At 39.8% G+C, this 25,456-nt stretch overlaps 2 protein-coding genes across 3 annotated transcripts; one reads left to right on the top strand and one right to left on the bottom strand.

Moving 5' to 3' along the window:
• Positions 1–2,171: 2,171 nt before the first annotated feature.
• On the top strand, positions 2,172–16,114 carry LOC117289758 (nucleolar protein 9-like). Its single transcript, XM_033771024.1, has 13 exons — positions 2,172–2,379; positions 4,305–4,565; positions 5,687–5,845; positions 6,452–6,565; positions 7,076–7,226; positions 9,024–9,213; positions 10,030–10,144; positions 11,160–11,311; positions 11,796–12,014; positions 12,827–12,968; positions 14,148–14,279; positions 15,031–15,152; positions 15,680–16,114. Exons 1-13 carry the CDS (start codon positions 2,178–2,180, stop codon positions 15,935–15,937), a joined length of 2,217 nt encoding a protein of 738 aa, XP_033626915.1. The 5' UTR covers positions 2,172–2,177; the 3' UTR covers positions 15,938–16,114.
• A 3,572-nt stretch (positions 16,115–19,686) lies between these two features.
• On the bottom strand, positions 19,687–24,085 carry LOC117289122 (ficolin-2-like). Of its 2 annotated transcripts, XM_033770098.1 has the most exons (5): positions 23,654–24,085; positions 23,131–23,503; positions 21,784–21,914; positions 21,406–21,667; positions 19,688–20,680 (listed from the first exon to the last, which is right to left on the bottom strand). In XM_033770098.1, the coding sequence occupies exons 1-5, from the start codon at positions 23,915–23,917 to the stop codon at positions 20,433–20,435; spliced, it is 1,278 nt and encodes a 425-aa protein (XP_033625989.1). In that variant the 5' UTR covers positions 23,918–24,085; the 3' UTR covers positions 19,688–20,432. The 2 variants fall into 2 exon arrangements, with proteins under 2 accessions (XP_033625988.1, XP_033625989.1); XM_033770097.1 differs by having other exon boundaries at positions 19,687–20,680; positions 23,131–24,085.
• Positions 24,086–25,456: the final 1,371 nt, after the last annotated feature.

Genomic DNA, 25,456 nt, shown 5'->3' with positions numbered 1-25,456 from the left:
TTGATACGTTTGTCTATCCAAGCGCCTTTGGTTAAGCCAAGGCGCTAGGGGACGAGCGAAGGATGGAACAAGATGTGAATTGTTGAAAATAGTTTGCTCTCTTCGACCTTATGGTAGTCTTTGGAACGCTAGGTGGCAGCAGACTTACCAAGTGAAAGTTACATATAGTTACGTATAGTTCTAAGCAATGCTTTGTGCATTACCGAGAACAATGACTTACTTACTTAAAGTCTGCTGCCACCCAGCGTCTCAAAGGTCCCCCAGTGGACACGAAATTGGAACCATTGCCCAATTATAGAGCTGCTTTAAGCAGAGAACAAATTTGCTTAAAGGCACTGGACACTATTGGTAATTACTCAAAATAACTATTAGCATAAAACCTACTCCGTATATTAACGAGCAATGGAAAGCTGCCGATGGTATAAATCATTGTGAGAAAAGGCTTCGGCCCCTGAAGTAAGGTAGTATTTTAGAAAGAGGTAATAATTTCGCACTCAAATAATAAGAAATACTTCAAGCCTGGAGCCTTTTTTATGCACCTGAAAGCAAATAAATTTATGCAACATGTTTTTTTTTTCATTATTTTCTTACAACTTCGATGATTAATTGATTCAAAATTTTCACAGATTTTGTCATTGATTATGCATGTGGTGGGATACACCAAGTGATAATACTGGTCTTTGAAAATATCAAAGGTGTCAAAATGCCCTTAAGGAAACATTACAGAACTGGTTGGGGAAGAAAATCGTCAAAGGTCACAGATTTACATAAAAACCTTTGCGGTGTATTGATGATGATATAAAACGTACCTTCTGGAAATAATGTTTGTCTGGAATGTCATATTTTGATGAGAAATAAATAAAATTGATTTCCATTTGGAGTTCATCGCTCAGTGAACGTTTCATTATATTTTGTTTATAATCGATAGCCTGCACAAAAAAGTGTACTATTTTCTCGTGACCCAAATGGCCGATCGATCTCATACTTCTACAGGTGTGTGTCAGTTTATGTATAATGGTGGATTACATTAAGTGATTATATAACAAACTGCCATCAACTGTTTTGTTAGCAAAAACCACTCCAGTATTGTTTCAGAAACGAGTGGTTTGGTGGAATGCAACAGAAACGAGTTCAAAAGCTGCTGAAGTGTATAATGGCAAACTTCGATTCTACAGTGATAAAACATCCTAAGTTGTATTTTACTTGAAATAGTTTTAAATAAAAAGTCGTGTCCCTAAGGTAATCCCTCCGCTGCCACTTCTCAGGGACCAATTTCACAGAGCTTTTTATACTAAGAAAATATTGCTTGACTGCATGCTTAGCAGAATGAGCAGGATCCCAGTAGTTGTACACGTGACATGGTAGGTTGGCTGGTAACCTATTTCTTGAAAACAATATTTTGTTGTGCTTAGGTACTTGTTTGGCTTCAAGACACTAGACATCTTTGGTTGTGGTCAAAGATCAGTCTTCTCACTTGTTGTATCTTAACATAATTTGTATGCAAAAAAGTAACAAACCTGTGAAAATTTGAATTCAATCGGTCTCGACCGATTGAGCTCATATTTTCTCAAGTTTGTTGTTATGCATAATTATGTTAAAATACACCGAGTGAGAAGACTGGTTATTGACAAAATTACCAATAATAAGTGTCCAGTGTCTTTAAGCAGGCCTTTGGAATTGGGCCCAGATTATAACTTCGGGTGTGATCCTGCTTCAGTAAAAAAGTTGTTTTTTGTTATGGTAACTTTTACAGAGGTTGCAGGTTCAATTGTTTTTGGTTCATCGCCCCATGGAGTAACCTCTGAGGTCGATTTCACAAAGAGTCTTATACTAGTCCTTATTAAGGAGACATGAGAAACGTACGGCTAGGAAATAACGACGAGTAACTCGAGATAAGACTATCCTGTGCCCGCTTTGAATGCCCCACAAAAAACGACGTGTGGTGTTTGTGTTGGGGGGGGGGGGAGGGGGCGCACTTCGTCAGCGAACATAGACCTTTTCGCAAATAGCGCGCGTGTAAAGCTTGGAATTAGGTGCATTGTGGTCCAGCTGGTATCCAAATTTGATCCATATCTATCCCACAATGCACCTCATTCAACAGTCTGCGCTTGCGCATTGGTATTTGCGATGAGGTCTATTCTGGGGGTTTGGTGACAACAGAGGGCGTTTTATACAAAATGGCTGCGCCCAAAAGCACAGTGCACGTGCACAAGAAGGCTCACAGTAAAGGCAAATACAATCATGGTAACAGGCAGAATAATGACGGAAAGGACGACAGGCCAGATGGAAGAGTTGGTCGACTTGATGAGCATACTATGGGCTACTATCGCCGGGTGTCTGAGACAATCAAAGATGGGTTTCAAGACAAGCTGGAACAGGGTAAGTTTATTGTGTACAAAAAACCCATGCCAAAAAACCCATGCCATACTCATAGCATAGCCACGATGATGGCCGACCGGACCTTGGCCGTGGGTCCACCTGGCTTGCCACACACGTCGAGATCCATTTTTTGCACAGCGACCGATCACGACTCTATATAATTACCATGATAACATGTATTATTAATATTTATTTTAACTATTTAGGCACTCCCCTTACCAGTTTTCACGCTATTAAGTATTTTTCTTTGAATTGGGAAAACAATAATGATGCCATCAACCGATGCCCTAATTATCTTCTTTTGTTAATATGAAGTATGAAAACATATATTAAAACTTGATGGACATTGAAATGTTCACACTACACACCGATCTTCGATGACTTCAACTGGCCCCATTTGTTATGAGTTTTTCCTGTTTTCACGGCAAAAAAGAAAGCATGGTTTCCCGGTGAAGCCATACATGGAAGAAACATCTGCAGTGACTACAAGTGATGTTCTTTGAGACTCTGTGTATGACTCTATAGCCAGCAGTTGTCTTCGTTTTATTCAAAATATTTTTTAATGAAATTTTAAAATTACCATGGTAATTTGCAAAAAATAACAAAAATAAATAATTTAATAAAAAGTGTGAATAATCATTGGCTTTCAAATTTAATTTTTATTTATTTTTGTCCCCTTTTTTCCTTAAAATTTATAATAAAGAGTATAAATAAACAGTGATAATTGAATCAACAAGCTGATGTTTAAATTTTAATATTAATAATAATGTTGATATATTATGAGGGTTAAAAAAGAAAATCTCAAAAAATATTAGAAAATGATATAAGGCACATGGCTTCTTTAAGCCTCTGTATTTTTTTTCCAGAATGCTCAGCAAATTAATCAGTCACATGATTTGTTCATCATGAATTGTGAATTGAAATAGTGTTTGATGAAACTTTTTCGGTGGGCAAATATTTTTATATGGCCTCAACATTATGACATATTTTTGTACCTTGTAGAAATGCCTAAAATACCATTTTTTTTGCATTTACAAGTGCAAATATCCAGTTGAGCCTTACGTGTTTCTAAGTTTTGGTCAAGGGAGAGGAGACTCTTTGCTTGGCAAATAAAACCACACAATTTTTATCTAGGGACTGTTTACATCGTGCACAGAGAGGTAAAAGATTTGCCACGATTTTAGGGACACCTCGAAAACAGGACCTCCTACGATACAGAGGAAGTTATTGTAAATTGTTTGACTTTGAGCAATTTTGTTTTCATTCACTATTCAGCAGTTTAAAAAGTGATTTAGATGCATATGACTCGTGTGCATATATTTAACGGTTCACTTATGTTCAATTGTTTTGTTAAAGTGCATTTAAAAATTGTTGTCGTGAGGGGTCGTGAGTTGTCGGTATTTAGTGCGACCGACTCAGTGAGATGTCTGGCAAAGTTGTTGTTATCATGAGAGTGAGATCTGCTACTTTTGATTCTTACACAGAAGCCATTGCTATGCTTTAAACATTTGAATTGACACGGAATGACCCCTGTTTCGGTTCGCACTAAATACCGACAACTCACGACAACTCACGACAACAATTTTTAAATGCACTTTAACAGAACATTTGAACATAAGTCAACCATTAAATAAGGCACAAGAGTCGGTATTTAGTGCGACCGCCTGTTTCAAATTTGGACAATCAGTTTCATACATGCATCTCTCCCGTAGAGGCTTTAAAAGCCTTGTGTAAACGCATTAGATGTGAACAATTTGGACACTGAGATTATAGATTTCCAGCAAATTTTGACAACCGTTTAGAAAATCCTGCCTCAAACCTTCTATATCAAAATCTACATCTATGACTTGAGGGAGGGCATCCCAGCCCCGTAGAGTTCTTGGAAAGCATCAATAATGTTTTTACTTGTGAAATTTGTCTGACAGATCAGTTCCTAGACAATGTTTTCGACCACATGGAAGGCGAAGAAGTAAAACTCTGTCAGAACCAGACCGTCTCTTTCATCCTGGAAGAGCTCTTACTCTTAGCTAGTCCCTCTCAGATCGGGAGATTTCTCGACAGTGCCTTGGAGGGCTTCGAGGTCATACTGGCGGATAGATTCGCCGGTCATGTCGTCCAGAGGGCGCTCTTTCAGGCAGTGAAGTGCTTTGATGATGAGGGCGAAGGAGCTGAACTTCAGGAAAAGGGTAAGCTTAAAAAGAAAAACAGCACAACAACAGCATTCTCCTTTATGCTGTTCTCACACTGTGGCGAATGTGCTTACAAATGGAAATATCTGACAATCCCTCAAGCTTCCCAACATTTGCCGTAAAGCGATGGTAGCAAATTCAGAACGTTTACAGGTGATTCTCCACCTCTTTATGAAGATTGGTCGAAAGCGCTTCCTAAACTTTAGCGAATGTTGTGAAGAGAGTCATTCGCCATTGATTTACATATTAAGCGTTGGTACTTAGCCATTGGTCATGTTTGTAAAGCGTGCGTAAGCGTTGGCAACGTTTGTTAGCTATTCGGAAGGCATTGACAAGCATTAGTAAGCATTCGTAATATATTCATAAGATTTGGTAAGGAGAGGTTGAGGGATGACCAAGAAAATATTCAGTATCCAATTGCAATTTTTGCCAAATTTGCCGCGAAATTCAAATATTCATATTCACAAGAAAATTTGCCACAGTGTGAGAGCAGCATTAACAGTGGTCGAGCTCAATTAATAGTTTTGCCTTATAATAATGTTAACTAATGCTATTTTTAACTAGTTTTAAATTAACGGTCTCTAAAACCCTTTAGAGACCATTATTAATGTATGCAAAATCGTCCCCATACACCCAAACACATTTTTATTTGATTGATTAGCCAGGAAGTATCAGGCCTGCAAACATGGAGTGCCTGTGGTGTTGATCAGTAACGGCATTATTCCTAATAATAATAATATTGAGGTCTTATATAGGGCACGTTTCTACCAAACAAGGTACTCAAGGTGCTGAGTTTATACAAACTTTCAGAAAGATAGGTTATTGCAGTGATGGATTCTGAGACCCAATTGTGTAGCTTCTGATAAGGGTTAACAAGGTAGTACAAGGTAGCAGCCACAGCCAGGAACACAGGGGCGAACCCCTTCTCTTTTTTCGAAAATTGCTTTTGGTTGTTTGACATGCGTTACACAAGTGTCACGACTGGGGGATTCGAACCCACACTCTGCTGATCAGAAACACCAGAGTTTGAGTTTGGTGCTCTTAGCGACACAACACTTCCTAAACCCCAATGATTCCTTTTGTTAACTAGTGAACCCCTACACGTTACACACTTACAGTTCTCGCTATGGCTGAGCGGCTGCAAAGTAGCCTGGACTCGCTGATGATGGACACCTATGGGAGCTACGTTCTCCGTACCATGCTACAGGTATTAGGCGGGGTACGGGTACCAGACGAGGTATCCAGGAGCAAGTTGTCCATGCAACACCAAAAGAACGGTAATGTTTGTAGCGTTATTTATAGAAAAAAAATGTTTGATTGAATATTTTCAACGTGATTTGATAGCAATTATATATTTGGTTTGCGGTAACACCATGTGTGTATCTACTTGCCAATTTTGGTTTGTTCTTTAGAGTACTGTCTTTCTATCTACTACCGTGGAGTAGATTTTTTGGATTGTACGGGAAACTTCTCAATTCTGAAACCTGTCCTGCTTTTTAACTTCTACCTGGGCAGAAGGTATAGAAAATCGGCTTGGACGACTACTTTAGCTTATAGGATTGCGATTAACCACACTACCGCAGAGTCAGTTCTTGGATTGGTCTCAACGTTTCAAGTAGCTTGTTCTAGATGTTGTGACAAAGTAGTTACGACGCCCCTTGTGCAAGAACGGCTGTTTAAGAATTAGTCGCTACTCTTTAATTCTCTTAATCGCTGCTTTTTCCCTGTATGGTGGCTTCTCTCAGCCTTCACTGTGGGTGTCACTTAGCAACTATGTTACGCAGGGGGGAAAAACCCAGCTTAAATAGAAATTCGCAGAGGTTCGTGTAGACTCACTTGACTATTTTAATTTACCGGTCATTTTTGTTGTACTGTTCAAATAGAAACTCGCAAGCCTGACAAGAAAACTGAAGTCCTTTTGGAGAACGTACCAGAGAGCATGCAGCTGAAGCTGAAGCTAATCACCAACTTGATCTTGAAAGCAGATAACTTTAATGGTAAATCATTCAATTGATCGTTAATTTTTTTAACCCTCCTACTGTCTGACCAATTAATATCATCCACAGTGGTTTTAAAGGCACACGTTGCCATGGATCGATGAGGTTGGTCCATATAAAGCATTTAAAAACCATTTGTTATGAACTTACACTGTCAGCCATTTTATGGAGTCAAAAACTTGACTCCACAAAATGGCCGACCGTGTTAGTTCGCAACGTAAATGGAAAACCATATGCTTTCGAGGCCTCCAGTGATGTTCAGTTACGCTGTGCAATTGGTTGACTCCAAGTTTCCCCCACCCCCCCCCCCAAAAAAAAAAAGATGACTAATAAATAAAATAAAATATTAAAAAAAAACATTACAAAAAACAATCACCCAATCATAATAAAAAATAAAAAGATAAATAAAATAAATAACATATTTAAAAATTAAAAAAATCGTAAATAAATTAACACTGCCCCAAGTGTATGACCTTATTATTATTATTATTTTTTTTTTTTTTTTTGCAGAGTTCTTATTGCACCGAACGTCCAGTCCGGTCCTCGGGGTCTTGCTCCTGGTTCTCCATCAGTCAAGGCCAGAACTGTGTCTCCGTCTCTGCCAAAAGATACTCCAGAAATCCAAGGTGATGACCCCAACCGCTGACCAAGTTGAAAAGAAGTGAGTTTCATAACACATGAGGTCCTTTCTTGTAGATAATAATAGTAATAATAGATAACATTTGTATAGCGCTTTCCACAGGCGTTTCAAAACGCTTTAACATTGTCTGAAAAGATGTGTTTAGCCTGTTAGCTGAGTCTTGAATAAGCTGATCGAGGATGAGTCACAAAACTTGTCTGGCGCCTTTGAATGTTTTTCTTTTTCAGTAAAGTGCACCTTATAAATGCTGTAGTTTATCATACTATTATTATGTGACGAGGGAGCTTATTCCAGCAAGTTGGTGCAACCACTGAGAATGCTTTTCCAGTGATAGACTATCATCATGGCGGGTATTCGTGCATGGGCCATTGGAAAGTTTAAGATGGATGTTGGATGTTAATCGAAGGCTCATGGATGAAGAAGGCAACTTTTGTGAGATGGAGACTATTGATGTGTGTAGGAGCACGGCATTGAATTGCTTTGTAAACAAGGAGAAGAATTAATGATGTTTTCAAGACACAGTTATCAAAGACTGGGCAAGTCTGGCTCTTATTCAAAATTGTTGTGAGCGAACTGAAAGTTAAAATTGGACCGCAGGTCTGAGGCCAGTAATTTAAGTACCGGGCCAGTAAACTTGCGACGTTACAAAGATAAAATTGTTTGAAACGCCCCAGATTGCAGAGTAGTGCTTTCAAAACCAAAGATAAATGTACGTAAGCTAGCCTTGCTCAAGGCAGTCGAAAAAAGACCGCCGCTGTATAAAAACCCACCCGTATTCACTGTGTGTAACATCTCACGACACGATGCCCCCGTACACTATCCGCATGCGTCGGCCGTCAGGCCGACAGCCTTGTAGGGTCTGTGTTGAAGCCACTGACCTCATTACTATAATAAGCGAAGAGTTCCCACGGTCAGCTCATTACCATAATGCCCGGAAAGACGAGACACGTTTACTTCACACACCACCACCACGGACGCATGATAGGGTCCAAAGGTCGTGTGATAAGGGAAGTGCGTGATTGGACGTCATAATTAATAATTCATTTGCCTCACATCCTGTGGTGTCTGATAGGTCTGACAAAAGATATACATATTCATGGGCTGCATACTAGCATATCCGAGAGCCCCCCCCCCCCACTTTTTTCCACTTGTGGAAATTTTTCAATACAACACATTAAACCCGGAAGTTACAGACCCGACAAGGCTGTCGGCCGGACGGCCTCCGCATGCGGTTAGTGGTACGAGTGTGGATGACTTGTGTGCACAGTATTCGTACTATGTGACAGTGTGTATACGGGTGAGTCCTGCGGTGTGATCGCACGCACCACGCACAGGGTATACGGGTGGGTTTACAGCGGCATCTTTTTGGAGCGAATAATGCGACTGCCTTGAGCAAGGCTATACGGAAGCAGGCTTCGTACCCGCAAGCTTTCGCGCCCGCATGCTTTCCCACTTTTCTCTCATAGTTCAGGTTTTTTTTTCAACAGCCTTTCATACAGACATACTTTCTGTTCTGTTCAGTGTGCCAGTTGTGTTAGCCGATTTCATCGGTAGCCGTCTGTTCGATTCCATCCTTCAAGTGATCTCCAGCGTTCTCCTATCGGAGGTTTACCCTAAAATGCTTTAGCAAGCAGAACGCCCCAGATTGAAGAGTAGGGCTTTCAAAACCAAAGATAAATGTACGGAAGCAGACTTAGCACCCGCAAGCTTTTGCGCCCGCAAGCTTTCACGCTTTGCACTAATCTTAGTTCAGGTTTTTTTTCTTTTCAACAGCCTTTCATATCCCTTAATGTCAGACATACTTTCTGTTCTGTTCAGGGTGCCGGTTGTGTTTGCCGACGTCATCGGTAGCCGCCTCTTCGAGGTCGTCCTTCAAGTGATCTCAAGTGATCTCCTGTCGGAGGTTTTCCCCAAATGCTTCAGCAAGCATCTGGTGGACATGGCACTTCATCCTGTGGCTAACTTTGTCCTTCAGAGGCTGATTACAAGGGCTGCTCACGAGAAGGAGGTGAGGAGCTCACAGGGATTTGAATTTTTTTTTTTTTATATATATTTAAAGGTACTGGACACCTTTGGTAATTGTCAAAGACCAGTCTTCTCACTTGGTGTATCTCAACATATGCATAAAATAAAAAACCTGTGTGAAAATTTGAGACCAGTTGGCCGTCGAAGTTGCGAGATAGTAGTGAAAGACCAAATACCCTTGTCACACGAAAGCTTGTGCTTTCAGACCTCAAAAATCGAATCGGAGCGAATTTGTCAATATTCTTGCTTGGGGCTGCCAGTCAGAGGACCTTCAAAACTGTAACTGCTAAGGATTACAACTAAGTTTTTTTTATACATCTTGGAAGTGGTAGGAGAAGGTTCACAAGGGGTTGCTCTTACAAATATAAAGTATTGTTATCTGATATTTCTACCATTTCTGATTTTACTGAAATATTGCATATATGTTTGTACAAGTCTTGTCTAGGTACGGCGGACGTGATAGGGGTGTACTGTTTAGTTTGGGTGTATAATAGTAATAATAATAATAATAATAATAATAACAAATTCTTATATAGCGCATTTCACAATAACTGTATCAATGCTCTTTACATTAGTGCCCTGGTCATAGGGCCAATAACATCCCTGTAATGTTTCTCAGCTCCCTTGGGAGTATACAGCCCTGAGCTTGTGGCTTTTTCATACACAATATCAACCTCTACCCTCGCAGGTACCCATTTATGGTGAATCACACAAATTTACCCAAACCTATAGTGTTGTAGCATTGTGTCCGCCATATCTCTCTCTCAGAGGCTTATTGTGATACTTTGTTTAATTTCAGTTTTCAGAGATTTTTAGGAAGATGTGCCCTAACATTGAGGCAATTCTTGGAGTCAATCACATGGGCGTGTTGCGAAGTCTGGCAGAAGCATGCATGCATCATCCCGACAAACAAAGTAAGAAAACTCAGAATAGACCCCTTGCATGTGATGTCACAAGCTAAAACAGCGCCCTCATTGAGGTCAATCGTTGATTTTGACGTCCTTTCTTGAAACACTTAATGAAGGAGAAACTCCTATAATCAGCCACTTACTTTTTACTACACATAGCCATAAACTGCATCGGTAGAATGTCCCCGGTACCAGGGCCCAATTTCATGGCTCTGCTTACCGTAAGCACAGAATCGGCGCTTACGGAAGCAGGGAATTCTGTGCTTACGGCAAGCCTATTTCATGGGTTAGCGGCGAACTTTGGCTTTTGCGCGTGCGTACTCCACGTTACTAGGCATTCTACGCTTAAAGGCTAGCGCAAAAATTTGGCGCTTGCACGTAAGCGGGGAATCGTGTTCGTAAGCGCAGAATTCGGCGGTAAGCAGAGCCATGAAATTGGGCCCTGGTTGGTAAAGATCTAAAGGACACAAAACCAACTTGGTGCACCAAGCAAGGTTGACAGACTGTGGAACCTAGCTATGAAGCATGGACAAATATTATATGAGATTAGCGCTGTGAGTTTTTTGGTGTGTTCGATTAGCTTCCCTGGGTCGACCCCGTGGTGTTCATTCGGGTGAGCCCCTGACAAGAGCTAATCGAACGATCACTCGCCCTCTAGTGGTGACGTCATGCACCTCGAGCCAGCCCCAAGTGACCCGTTCCACAAGCAGGGCACTTAGGGCTGACTTGAGTGAGCCTCTGGAATGACGTCAAAGCTGTTCGAATCGTGGTGACGTCATGCTCCACAAGCAGGACACTTTGGGCTGACCCGGGTGAGCCCCTGGAATGACATTAAGCTATTCGAACGTACCTTGGGCAGATTGGGGTCGACACACCCATAATTCCATGTACAGCTACAGGCCTGCTTTAATTATGTTGACACAGCCCCTTTTTGTGCATTTATAATGTAGGTCCCTTCAGTTGGTAAGCAGTTTGCGACGGCTAATTTTTTTAATTTTTTTTTTCATTTGTTTATCCGAAGATGAGTTCTTACAGGCTGTGCTGTCAGCGTTCCATTGTTGGGAGCCAAAAGAAAGACAATCTACCTGTGTACGTCTAATTGCTGGAATGGCCACGCATGAGGTGTTCTTCAAACAGGCAACGGAAAGCGAAGAGTCTGATGAACCAAAAAAGGTAGCCATAGTGTGGAATGATGGAAACACTTTTGATGTCGAAGGAGTAAAATTTGGTTGAGTTATGGTGTTAAACAAGGGAATAGATGGATTGCAATAGGTGTCATTGGCCGCCATATTTGATGAATTGTGCACGCATGAAGAGCTACCATTGGCTGAGAGTCACGCGCTGTGCGTACATGTGTGCATTTTACCCTTGTTTATACATCAAAGATGCCGGTGGATGATGCGTATTGCAACCCATCTATATAAGCGCGGCAACGTGTTAATAAAAGGCCGTCAAAAACCGGCAGGGTCGTGACCTTGCAATAAAAGCCCATGCGGAAGGTGAGAGTCTTTATCGCAACCCGATAAAATGTGCAGGGACCTTATAAACAAGCAAGGTCCTTAATGTTTAAATCTAATTAATGCGCATTCTTGTACTCTTTATCTGCCCGAGAACTGAAATAAATATAAATATTTTTTTTTTTTTTAATTTTATGCAGTCCAGTCTAACCAATGTGGATTACCACGGTGCCGTACTGCTCCAGCAGATGTTGAAGTTCACTCACTGTGGACCCATCATAGCTGGTTTCCTGTCGATGACCGAGGATGATTTGGCTGCAGTGGCTTGCTCAGTGCCAGGTAGCTACCTCCTCCAGGCATTCATGGCGTGCACCAGGGTCAACGAGAAGAGGAAGGAACGATTTGCCCTCAAACTTAAGGTAATTTTGGGTCAATTTTAACAGTCTGTAAACCTTTGGTTTTTTGGAACCCCTTTCGAGTGTGTCAGTTTTGTGAACCCCTTTGATTCTATATAAATGAAGATATATCATACAATAAAACGTACCCATGAATATTTCTTAGTCCAACTCTTTACTTAAAGCCATTGGGCACTTTTGGTAAACAGTATTGTCCAAGGCCCACACTTCGTGTATCACAATTTATATATAAAATAACAAACCTGTGAAAATTTAGGCTCAATCGGTCATCGGAGTCGGGGGGGAACAAAAAAAACGGAAAAATCCACCCTTGTTTCCACACGTTTCACCGTGTCATGACATGTGTTTAAAATAAATCCGTAATTCTCGTCATGGAGAATTGATATTGCTTTAATGTTATCTCAAAAAGTAAAGTATTTCATGGAATAATATTTCCAGAGAAGTCTTTCACCATTACCTTCTGTAAACCAGGTTAAATTATTTGTTAATCTGTGAACTTTTTTATTTTTTGCTGTAACGAAAGTGTCCAATGGGTTTAACTAAAATTTACCCAGTCAGTTTCCCTTGTGATTTACAACTTAAAACTAAAGGTCAATTTACAGTTTTATAGTCAACTGTTGAGATCAGATACACCAAGTGAGAAAACTGGTCTTTGACAATTACCAAAAGTGTAATAATGTGTACATTAAACATTGGGCAAAAAGAAAAGAAGTGACTTTCTTTTTCAACATCCTCCAATTCTAATATATTGCACCTGGAAACGAAGCACTTACTCATGATTTTTATACTTCGTTTCACCTCATTGTTCTGTGGAGACCCATTGTGTGAAGATTGCATGCCATAAGACGGGCAGCCACTTAATCGAGAACATCTTCAAGGCGGTATCCATCAAGACAAAGAGAGTCCTTTGTGAAGCACTGGCCGAGAAAAGCAGACAACTTCAGAGCGATTTTTGTGGTAAGTTGGACTCTGAAGAAGTTAAAAATAATTTATAATAATTTGGGGGGTTAATCATCCTTACTCGCAGCTAAGAGCTGAATTGCAAAGGACGCGGCTACAACGTGTTCGAGAAGCGGGCATGCAAGGGCGCCTTTGGCTGCCAGCCACATCATTCCATTATGAACGTCGGCACAGCCAAGATTGAGAGTGTTTGATTTTTCCCGAAGGAGGAAAACCGGATGGTCTGGGAAAACCCTTGTGGCACAGCAGAGAACCAACGCACAACTCAGCTCGCATATGGCCCTGGCCGGGAATCGAACCGGGGTCACCTTGGTGAGAGGCGAGCGCTTTACGCACAAGCCAACTGTGCCACCCATAACAGTTGTGTCTTCCACTTTTAGCAACACAAGTAACGTGGGTGGACTATTTCAGGCCTGAATGCTTTGGTTTTTTTAAAGGGCAAGGGCACCAAGGGTTTTTTCTCCTTAGTAAAGGGCACCCTACAAATGAAGCAGTTGTAAATTTCTACTGGAAAATTTCAAGGGCACCAAGGCAATGACAAGGGGGCATAGGGGCAATCGCCTACGTTGCCTCCATGAAGTATCAGGCCTGCTATTTGATCAGATTTGAGCACTATTAAAGGCCTTGTCACACGAAGCCACTTTTTATGGGCAACTTGAAGGCAACCAACTGCAGAGCTTGCTGCCCGAACACTTTGATAGCGCACGAGTAGTTTTTCAACAACGTCTTACAAGCCCAAAGTAAAATATGTGAACATTTTTATGTGATGCCTTTTCTTCTTTAAGATTGCCTGGAACTGGTTGTCTATTAAATTGCCTCGTGTGACAGGGCCCCAAGTTCTTAATTTAATGTTTTGCCACGTTCGGACTTCTGTCACTACAATACAACACAGCATTCACCTACATGCTTATGACCTGTGACATACAAACAGACAACCAACAATACGAACAACCCAATCTTTGTCACCGAATCAGTTTTTTATTTATCGGAAGATCCTCTCTCATTTTATATTTCTGACATCAACATTGAAAGTTGTCTTTCCTTTGTTTTTCTTGACCAGGCAAGTTTGTTTACAAGAACTTGCCTATTGTCATCAATACAAAAACTTGTGTCTTTCTTTGTATTTTTCTGACATCAACATTGACACCTGTCTCTTCCTTTGTTTTTCTTGACCAGGCAAGTTCGTTTACAAGAACTTGGCTATTGACCTCTTCAAAAATCGTCGTCAGGACTGGGAGGATCTTCAAGGGAAGACAAACAAGAAGAGAGAACTCTTTGCTGACATTATTGATGATGACGAACCTGCAGGTGGGTTCATTATTTTTTTAAGGCACTGGGCACTATTTTTAATTTTTCAAAATAAATGTAAGCATAAAACAGACTTGGTAACGATCAATAGAGAGCTTTTGATGGTATAAAACATTGTGAGAAACGGCTCCCTCTGAAGTATCATAGTTTTTTTTGAAATTCTCACTCAAATAAATAAAACACTTCAGCGGAAGCCTTTTATTATGCATCTGAAAGCACATAAAGTTGTGCAACAAAGGTTCTGTGAAATATTTTAACATGGAAACCTTCCTTGACAGAAGTCTGTAGGCAGTCGGCCTTTATTTAGGATGGCATGGGTTGGCCTGCGTGGCCGAGCGGTTGAGAGCACTCGACTCAAGCTCATGGCCCAATTTGGAGAGCTGCTTAAGAAGAAAATGTTGCTTGATATTTACCTGCTAAGCAAAAAGAAGGATGCCGGTTACAGTTTGTAATTGTAAAATGGCAATTTAGCTGTTGCCTTTTTCTGGTAGGCAAATTTGTATTGTGCTTAGCAACTTGTTATGTTTAACCAGCTCTATGAATTTGGGCCCTGTTGTTTCAGCTAGGCCTAGTTAGATATTTGTTTCATTTCTTTTTACACTTGTGGCCGACGGCCAAATTACAGTAAAAAATAGTTTACATATAAAACATATACAGCTAGCTTTTTCTGACTTTGCGATGAAGATATATTTTTGAAAAGATTTGTACATCTCAAGTTTCTTCTACAACATTCTTGTGTTGTTCCTTCAAGGTAAAAAGAAAAAGAAGCTGTCGTCTGAAGACACTGAGAAGAAACGTCTACCCTACTCTGAAGAGATAGACACACTTGGTATGGAAGAAGAGGGAGATGCGACTGAGGAAACTCCTAAGGAGGTAAATTAAGATTAGAAGAGAATTTTTACCACAGTACTTCATCCTTTTGTAATTTTTAACAGCTTCAGTCCTTGTGTTATGATAATGTATTAAAGACAGTGGACACTATTGGTAATTACTCAAAATAATTATTAGCATAAAATCTCACTTGGTAACAAGTAATGGGGAGGGGTTGGTAGTATAGAACATTGTGAGAAACGGCTCCCTCTGAAGTGACATAGTTTTCGAGGAAGAAGTATCTTTCCACGAATTTTATTTTGAGACTTTAGAATTAGTTTTTTTTTTCTTTTTTCATAGTTATCTCCCAACTTTGTTGACCGATTCAGCTCAAATGTTCACAGGTTTGTTATTTTATGCACGTGTTGAGATACATTAAGTGAGAAGAATGGTCTTTGGCAATTACCAATAGTGTCCAGGGTCTTCAATTTAGGTTCTTTTGTTTTTGAATAACTAGGTCCTTAGTGCGTTATTTAATCACTCTTTTATTTGAATGCCAAACAATCCCTTTTTTTCTTTTCCTTTTTCAGGATGAGATAGACGAAATCTTTGGGAAAGCTGATGATACATCCTCCAATAAAAAGAACAAACGGAGAAAACGATCGAGCCATTCCAAGACGGACGTTACAGAAACGGACGGCACAGAGAGTGCAAGAGCAACAGGAAGAAAGTCTAAGGCCATTGAAAAGGAAGACAGCGAGCCTACAGATGACGTCAAGGAACTAGAAGACCATAAAGAGGGCAGGAAGAGAAAGAATAAAAAACATAAAAAGAGTATAGGAACTTAAAATTTTTTTGACAGTTTGATCTCTTGTGGGTCAAATTGCAAGAACTTGTAAAGAGTGGGTGTGGCCTCACCATGTGTCATCGCCTAAAAAAGCCCATTGCCTTTAGAGACACTGGACACTATTGGTAACTGTCAAAGACCAGTCTTCTCACTTGGTGTATCCCAACATATGCACAAAATAACAAACCCGTGAAAATTTGAACTCAATTGGTCGACTAAGTTGCAAGATAATAATGGAAGAAAAAAACACTGTTGCACAATTTTGTGCGCTTTCAGATGCACATTGAATGACTTCAGCTGATGAAGTCTTTTATTATTTGAGTGAGACAAAAACCTCTTTCTCAAAAACTATGTCACTTCAGAGGGAGCCTTTTCTCACAATGTTTTATACTATCAACAGCTCTCCGTTGCTTGTTACCAAGTAAAGTTTTATATGCGAACAATTATTTTGAGTTATTACCAATAGTGTCGAATGCCTTTAAAGAAAAATTATATTTTTGGTCTTTTTAAACCGTTCAATTGTTTAATCCTCTAAAACTAACATCTGAACATTTCATTTCATAAGGGGGTCAAGTTTTTGAAACATCGCCGAAAAAACTGGAGCAAATATGTCCACACAGGAAGAATAATCATTCAAATTAATACACAATCTTCTCCAGATTTTTATTTTGGTGCATAAAGTTAGTTATCTTTTAACATAAACACATTACTCCAAAGTGAAATGATTCTCAATAAAACTTTACACTTTTAAAGGTTGTTATCATTGCCTTAAACATTTGACAGTGGCATGTGAATAAACAAGTAACAAAGATTAAAACAATTGTGTTTTTATTTTATTTCCAAATTTAACAACAGCCCCCCCCCCCCTCCCTACAACCTTAACCCATGGTAGCGGTGTTTTGAGGCTACAATCGAGGAGTGATACTTGAAGAGAAAATGTGACTTTTTTCCTCGGAAGCTACGTTACTTCAGAGGGAGCCTTTACTCACAATTTGTTATACTATCAACAGCTCTCCATTACTCGTTACCAAGTAAGGTTTTGTGCTATTAATTATTTTGAGTAATTACCAAAAGTGTCCACTGCCTTTAAGAGAGACTGACTCGGGAACTATGTAGGTAGGTCAAGGTTCAGAGAGTGTCGTGTGAACAACTTTCAACCAGACTCGAGGATTGGTTTTGGACTTGGGCCAGACCCAAAGTTGTTATAATGACGTGTTGAAAACGAACAAGGAAGTACAACTCAGTCTGAACATAACAAGGAAAGATGGCTTAACAAGGAAAGATGTTTTTCCAGCTTTCACTATGGACAATGTAGTATAGCGCTTGGCTATGGGTTGGGTCCTGAGTCTCGGCTGAATAAAGGTGTAGAGGACGAACGTCTTACTCGGTTAACAGCTGACTCAAGATTGCCTCGTGGCTGGCCCGCTCGCACAGTCCAGTCACTGACACGCTTGGGTGACTTTATTATTTGTCAATACGTAATGTCTACAACATGTTTACTACACATCACCAATATGGAATGCAACATAATATAAATAACGAGGCTTTCGAAAACACATCAACATTTTGCTAACAAATTGCAAAAGAGAATCGTGGGCTCGTTTTAGATTGAGATTATACGACGGTAAATCGCAACAAAATAGCATTATCAGTTATACCCTGCTTCTCCACACGGGAATGATAACGACAAGGACAACAACGACAATGACAACGACAAAAGTCGTTCAAACAAGTTAATTTAGGAATGATGGAATTAATATATATTAAAAAGCCGCGGCCTCATTGTTTATTAATTACCAAGATAATAATCGACAGGTTAGAGTGGTAGCAACTTACACTCCTAATAACACTGTGATTTGAATCAACATATTAAAATTATCCCAAGATCGCGGATGAAAATGTGAATTAAATTACAGTTGCAACTAAAACTAGTATTTTATTCGGCTACATTTTATCTTTGAAACAAACATACACACACAAATCGGTAATAAATAAAGTATTAGGTGATTAGATAAATTGATTACTTTGCGACTAGACAGCCCTTTTAGTGATTAAATCGGATCGATACATGACCCTAAGACGAGGGTCGACTAAACACACTCTGTATAGCCTCGAGAATGCATATATTGAAATTAAACAAGTAATACATTTTCTCAAAATAATGTTTATCTTTTATCTTTATACGCAAATCGCTTCAAGTTAGTAGTGGATCGACATTGTGGGCTTGTCTATCATCCCTTTTCTTTAATCTACCATGTGTTCTTTTGGGCACCGGAGCATATTACGCAAATCGCTTATAAAATGTATACAGTCATTTAAGAGCTGTTAAATTTGCACCGAGATATTATACCCCCAATGCACATTTCAGTAACATTATCTTAAATCGTACCCGCTGCCAAAACATAGGCTTCGAACTGCCTCTAGCTACCGGGTAATCTCGGTGGTCTAGTTGGTTTAGAAACTGCTCTCGAATTGCAAGTGGGTTAGAATCCCACCCGAGTAATATGTTTGACTTTTTGTTCAACAGAGCTCGGTAAAGTAGGCTACTGCGTATAGTGTGCTAACACACATCAGTGTAAAAGGGTAAAACTTAAAGTATACTTCATGATGAGATAGAGCGACATTGTAGGTTTTCACACAGTCAGGTGTTGTCTATGATCCTTTTTTCTTTCTCTGCTTTCTGTACTATAAGGAATTGTAGATTCTTGTTTAAATTATAATGAAGTAGCCTAACAGTGTTTTCGTGAAAGCATATTTTGAATCATAAAAATCAGCCAAATAATCTTGAGAAAACGAATAAGAAACCATTTACAGTACTTTTTCTCAGCTAGAAGGAAGTTTCAAAAAAAAAATGTTCGCCACACACTTTCCGGCTAAAGTGTGCGGCGTTTAATACCATGTATTGGACACTTTCGGAACAGAACACAAAAAATTCACAGATTTACAAATAACTTACAGGGTTTACAGAAGGTAATGGTGAAAGACTTCTCTTGAAATGTTATTCCATGAAATGCTTTACTTTTTGAGAAAACACTCAACAATTATAAATTCTCGATATCGAAAATTACGGATTTATCTTAAACACATGTCATGACACGACGAAACGTGCGGAAACAAGGGTGGGTTTCCCCGTTATTTTCTCCCGACTCCGATGACCGACTGAGCCTAAATTTTTACAGGTTTGTTATTTTATATAGAAGTTGTGATACACGAAGTGTGGGCCTTGGACATTACTGTTTACCAAAAGTGTCCAATGGCTTTTATTGGAGAAGTTTCATGAATTAAAACAATCGCAGAGTGATAACTCATAATTGGATGATCCAAGTTGGATCATTACCGGTTACACAGTTGTTTATTTTAGATTCCATTCATAGATTATACTTCCGTCATAGATTATATCTGAGCATTAATTAACCAGGACATATCCATTGCAGTTAACATTAGTCTTGTTAGGCCTACTATATAAGAGAATAATCGACTTTCCACCATACCGCCATTTGCTTGTTTCAAAGCATTTGCTGGGGGTAAAACCCAAACAGAACATATATTAGGAAAGGAGACAGTTGTGATTTAAGACACTGAACACTTTTGGTAATTGTCAAGGACCAGTCTTCTTACTTGGAGTATATAATATGCATAAAATAACAAACCTGTGAAAACTTGAGCTCAATTGGTCGTCGAAGTTGCGAGATCACTATGAAAGAAAAAACAACCTGGTCACACGAAGTTGTGTGCTTTCAGATGCTTTGCGAGACCTCAAAATCTAGTTCTGAGGTCTCAAAATCAAATTCATGGACACTTACTTTTTTCTCGTGACCGCGTCAATTCAGAGAGAGCCGTTATTCACAATGTTGTGTACTATCAACCTCTCCCCATTACTCGTTACCAAGGTTTTATGCTAATAACTATTTGGAGTAATTACCAATAGTGTCCACTGCCTTTAAAAAGGCGTCGATTTAGTATGGAACCGTATTAAGCCCTTTTTAATGTTCGTATATATCTAAATTCTATGTGAACAACTTACAATAGCGGATCTTTCATGACAACATTTCCAAAATAAAATATTGTATTCGATTCAACAAGCCACCGCACTGTTTATAAAAACACTAGCATCCACTCTCATTATACGAGTCGGATTTAGAACGGGTTATTTAAAAGAGTATCTTGAGAGTTTTATTAAGCGATGCGTTTGTACTTGGAAGTCTTACATACTATACTGGTCGTATTGGGTTTAAAGTGACATTCCTTATTAGTTACTTTCTGCAACTATTTTAGCTACCCGATGTCACGATTTTTATACATGTCGTATTTAATCCATTGCATTAAAAGTTAATTCACATTAAATTGTTTTCCATGTTTTCCATTTTTAGGTTTCAAAGTACAGGTTTAATTATTTTTGTTTAAACATTTACGAGAAGGTGAAGCGATCAGGTGATTTATGAGGAGATGTTTATTACTGCGTACCTTTTTATAATGGTATCCATCTTAATTAAGGACTAAACTTTCCTTCTAATTTTCATCTCAGTTGTTTTGAGTGAGCGGAAATCCGAAAAGCCACGCCACTTAATTCCTTCTCCGTTCGTAGTGGCCTCATTGAAGTATCTCCCGTTCAAATTGGAGTTGTAGCAGTACCTGTACCACCAGGCTCCGTGGTATCTCTCAGCACAGTTACCACTACTCGAGGCATCGTTGTCTCGGTCTTTGGTCGTAAAGGCCTGGTTATTGTGGGGTGATAACTTGTCTCCTGAAAGATAACACACGTAGCCATTATAGTCACGTGTAAATAAAGGCGATGTCGACAGGAGGTAACTTTAAACATTAATTTGTTTCGAACATAACTTAGGCCGATAAGGTGTGATTAGAAACAAATTTATCAATGAATGGAACTGGGATATTGGGAAAAGTGAAGTTAATGTTTCACAATCAGGTTCATTTGTTTAACTGCATTTTGCTTTCTTTATTTAAGTTACAGTTTAATAATAACGTTCGAAAATTGCTATCGAATTTAAGCAACTTTACTTGTTAAAATTTTCCCCTCTAAAGTGTGGTTTTACGATTCAATAAAAATGTTTATAACAAGCTTGAGTTTCAAATCTTTCGCTTAGTTTTGGCTACAAGGGATGCAAAATTCCACCCCTCCCTTTTCCGTCTGGAGTTGAGGAACAAAACATAGACAATTCCCCCTCCACTTTTAAAGGCACTCCAGACACTTTTGGTTATTACTCAAAATGATTATTAGAAACTTACTTGAACTAGCATTGGAGAGATGTGAACACCGTGAGAAACGGCTCCCTCTGAAGGAACGTAGTTTTTGAGAAAGAGGTGATTTCTCATTCAACTATTTGAATCACAATGTTGCTTTTCTTTCTTTCATTGAGACCTACCAAAAGCAATCGGTCACAGCGATGGACACAGATTACCCTGCAATATTTCTGTATTACTACGAAGTTTCCACTTATAGCATCTTACCTGCGGTACCAGAGTAACTTCCCACTGTAAGCGTGTAGTTATCGCTCACATCGGCGATGCTGAACGAGCCATAAATGGCAAAGCCGGTAACGTCGTCGAAGCTTGTGAGATCTACGCGGAGTTCATACTCGCCCTGAGCAGTCAGACGGTGCAAGTTGTCGTTACCCAGCCAAAACTCTCCCTCTAGATTACCAAAGCCCCGGCTGTAGTTGGCAAAGTCCAAATAGAAATCTACACTGCCGTCCTGGCGCCGCTGGAAAACCTATCGAAGAAAAATTAACGCACATGATTTTGAATGGCTTTGTGTTCACATAACATTTCAGACTTTACACTTCTAAAAAATGTGTATTTTGGATGGAAAGTCCTCCATTGTCTTACCGTCCAGCCTCCGCCGTCTGTCTCCATATCACAGTACACATCGAATGGCGCACCACAGTCCGGCTTCACGGCGTAAACGTAAACGCCACTGCATGCCTCACCCCTTGCGAGCACGTCGGAACAATCTCTGACTGATTATATAAAAAACGAGATGATGATTTTAGTATAGATGGTAAACAGAATACCAGGATAAGATTGAAATGAGAATCATCTACTATACGCCTCTCTTAATATTTGTGCATGACGTCATAATTCTGACCCAAAATGAGGCGATGGGCGCACTTCCCCCATCACTTGCAGTGGCTGCGCCCATCGCCTCGTTTTGGAATAGCATTGTGACGTACCTCATGCATAAATATTAAGAAAGGCGTATATCCCTCTCTTTAAAGGCACTGGACACTACTGGTAGTTACTCAAAATAATCGTTAGCATAAAACTTACTTGGTAATGAGCAACGGAGAGCTGTTGATGGTAGAAAACAGTGTAAGAAACGGCTCCCTCTTAAGTAACGTAGTTTTCGAGAAAGAAGTAATTTCTCACTAAAATATTTGATTTGAATTTGAGACCTCAGCTGAGGTCTCGAAATCAAGCGTCTGAAAGCACACAACTTGTGCGACAAGGGTGTTTTTTCTTTCTTTATTCTCTTGCAAATTCATTGACCACACAGGTTTGTATTTTATGCATAATAATGTCGAGTTACACCAAGTGAAAACACTAGTCTTTGACAATTACTAAAAGGCATCCAGTGCCTTTAAACATACGAACTCTCTTAATGTAAAAGAGTGAAAAAACACTCCTTTTGTCCGCCATACCACTCTCGCAAAGAGCCATGATGGACAACTCTTCTTAGAGTGAAAGACGGGTACTTTCAACTCGATTTAGAGTGAAATTAGTTTGTTCCAATTTCACTCAAAAAGAGTAACACAGATTGACTTTCACTCACTCTCAAAACAGCGAAACTGATACCACTCGGAGTGAAAACACCCTCGTCGTCGCACTTTTGTGTGTGAGTAAATTTCAACGCATGTTTATAATGGACAGTTTAACGTGTAATGTTACGATCAGGTGTGTTGGGGGGGGGGGTACGTTTCGAATGGAGATTAAATAGACCCCTTGCATAATGTCGCCACTGAGGTCCATAAAGGGCCATCTTTGGCGGAGAGTAATGCGCAGCGCGTCACCGCGCGTTGATAGATTGACATTAGAGGTGGCCGCCAATGCTAGGGGTCCTTTGTGTACAACAGTCTCCCCTAAACAAAGTCTTGGATATTTAAGAGGTAGTGTTGTCTGCTTTTGTCTATTTCTACCTCCATGGTTTAACCACGATTGTGAGCAAACAAAACCTACCATGGATCTTCGTCAACCTATATACTGACTCCGGGAGCTCTTCCACCTGACGCCCAATGACTCCCATTTCACGTCTTGTGTCTTTTAACTGAAGTGTTGTGTTTCTTAGTGCGACAGTTACCTTTTGTTGGTTGGTCGAAACTGCAGTCTGCAACTCACTAACCATTCGACGTGTTTCCTCTTGCTCAGAGGTGGCTGTTTCTTGGTTGGTTGATATTGCAACCTGCAACTCACTAACCATACGACGTGTTTCCTCGTGCTCAGAGGTGGCTGTTTCTTGGTTGGTTGATATTGCAACCTGCAACTCACTAACCATTCGACGTGTTTCCTCTTGCTCAGAGGTGGCTGTTTCTTGGTTGGTTGATATTGCAGCCTGCAACTCACTAACCATACCTCGTGTTTCCTCTTGCTCAGAAGTGGCTGTTTCTTGGTTGGTTGCTATTGCAACCTGCAACTCACTAACCATTCGACGTGTTTCTTCTTGCTCAGAGGTGGCTGTTTCTTGGTTGGTTGATATTGCAGCCATCGTACGTCTTGTGTCCTCCAGCTCCGATGAAACAGTTTCAGTCATTATTACTTTGAGCTCTTTCACCTGGTCTTGTGTGTTTCTGAGTTCATCTTCAAGAATGACTAGGTAGTTTTCTACAATAAGCCTAAACTCGGCTACCTTACTACTTGTATCTACATCACATGAAACCGTTCTCTGGTTGCTGGAAGCTTCAACTTGTAGTTCAACTTGAGACTTCACAATCAGAACGATGAAGAGTGAACGGATAAACAACCCCATTTTGCTCAATTAACTGCACGCAACTACAAAACACGACTCCTTTCGTTGCTGAATAGAGTAAGAATGTAATGATGAGTGAGCAACAGCCTATATGTAGATCATTTTATATTGAACAGATGGTACCCGCATTAAAGTTTGTTTTTCTTCCTGATACGCTGTTAGAGCGACCTGGATTTTTAGGGGAAATAGCCGTTGAACGTTAAAGACACTGGACACTATTGGTTATTGTCAAAGACCAGTCTTCTCACATCTCAACATATGCATAAAATAACAAACCTGTGACATTTTATGCTCAATTGTTTATCGAAGTTGCGAGATAATGATGAAAGAAAAAATTACCATGTCACACGAAGTTGTGTGCTTTCAGATTGCTTGATTGCGAGGGCCTCAAAATCTAATTCTGAAGTCTCGAAATCAAACTCGGGGAAAGTTACTCCTTTCTCGGAAACTACGTTACTTCAGAGGGAGCTTTTACTCACATTGTTTTATACTATCAACAGCTTTCCATTATTCGTTACTAAGTAAGGTTTTATGCTAATAATTATTTGAGTAATTACCAATAGTGTCCACTGCCTTTAAGAGAGACTGACTCGGGAACTATGTAGGTAGGTCAGAGATCAGAGAGTGTCGTGTGCAAAACTTTCAACCAGACCCGAGGATTGGTTTTGGACTTGGGCCAGACCCAAAGTTGTTATAATGACGTGTTGACAACGAACCAGGAAGTACAACTCAGTCTGAACATAACAAGGAAAGATGGCTTAACAAGAGATTGATGGTTTTTGCAGCTTTCACTATGGACTCCGAATTTGAATGCTGCTTTGATGAATTGTTAAATTGAATGATTATTTTGTTAAATCGAATGACGCAACATTACCTTTGACTAATCCTAAAACGAAGTCGAATGACCTTTTTTAGTAGCATTCGATTTCGCGCGAAATAGAATAGCTTGGTGGTTAAATTGGCTGCTCATTTTTCGAAATTGACCGAGAAAACCTATATTAGGTGTTTAGATAAATTGGTTACTTTGTGACTACACAGCCCTTTGAGTGATTAAATCGGATCGATACATGACCCTAAGACGAGGGTCGACTAAACACACTCTGTATAGCCTCGAGAATGCATCTATGGAAATTAAACAAGTTTTACATTTTCTCAAAAACATCTTTTATCTTTACGCAAATCGCTTCAAGTTAGTGTGGATCGGCATTGTGGGCTTGTCTATCATCCCTTTTCTTTAATCTTCCATGTGTTATTTTTGTGCACCCGATCTCTAACGAAATCGCTTATATAATTAATACAGTCATTTAAAGGCAGTGGACACTACTGGTAATTACTCAAATAATTATCAGCATAAAACCTCACTAGAGGTAACTAGTGGAGAGAGGTTGATAGTATAAAACATTGTGAGAAACGGCTCCCTCTGAAGTGATGTTGTTTTTGAGAAAGAGGTAATTTTCCACGAATTTGATTTCGAGACCTCATAATTAGATTTTGAGGTCTCTAAATCGCATCTGAAAGCACACAAGTTCGTGTGACAAA

The sequence above is a fragment of the Asterias rubens genome, chromosome 4 (genome assembly GCF_902459465.1).
Source record: "Asterias rubens chromosome 4, eAstRub1.3, whole genome shotgun sequence".
Lineage (NCBI taxonomy): Eukaryota > Metazoa > Echinodermata > Asteroidea > Forcipulatida > Asteriidae > Asterias > Asterias rubens.
Note: the sequence above shows the minus strand (reverse complement) of the source record. Positions and strands in the feature narration are given on the sequence as shown.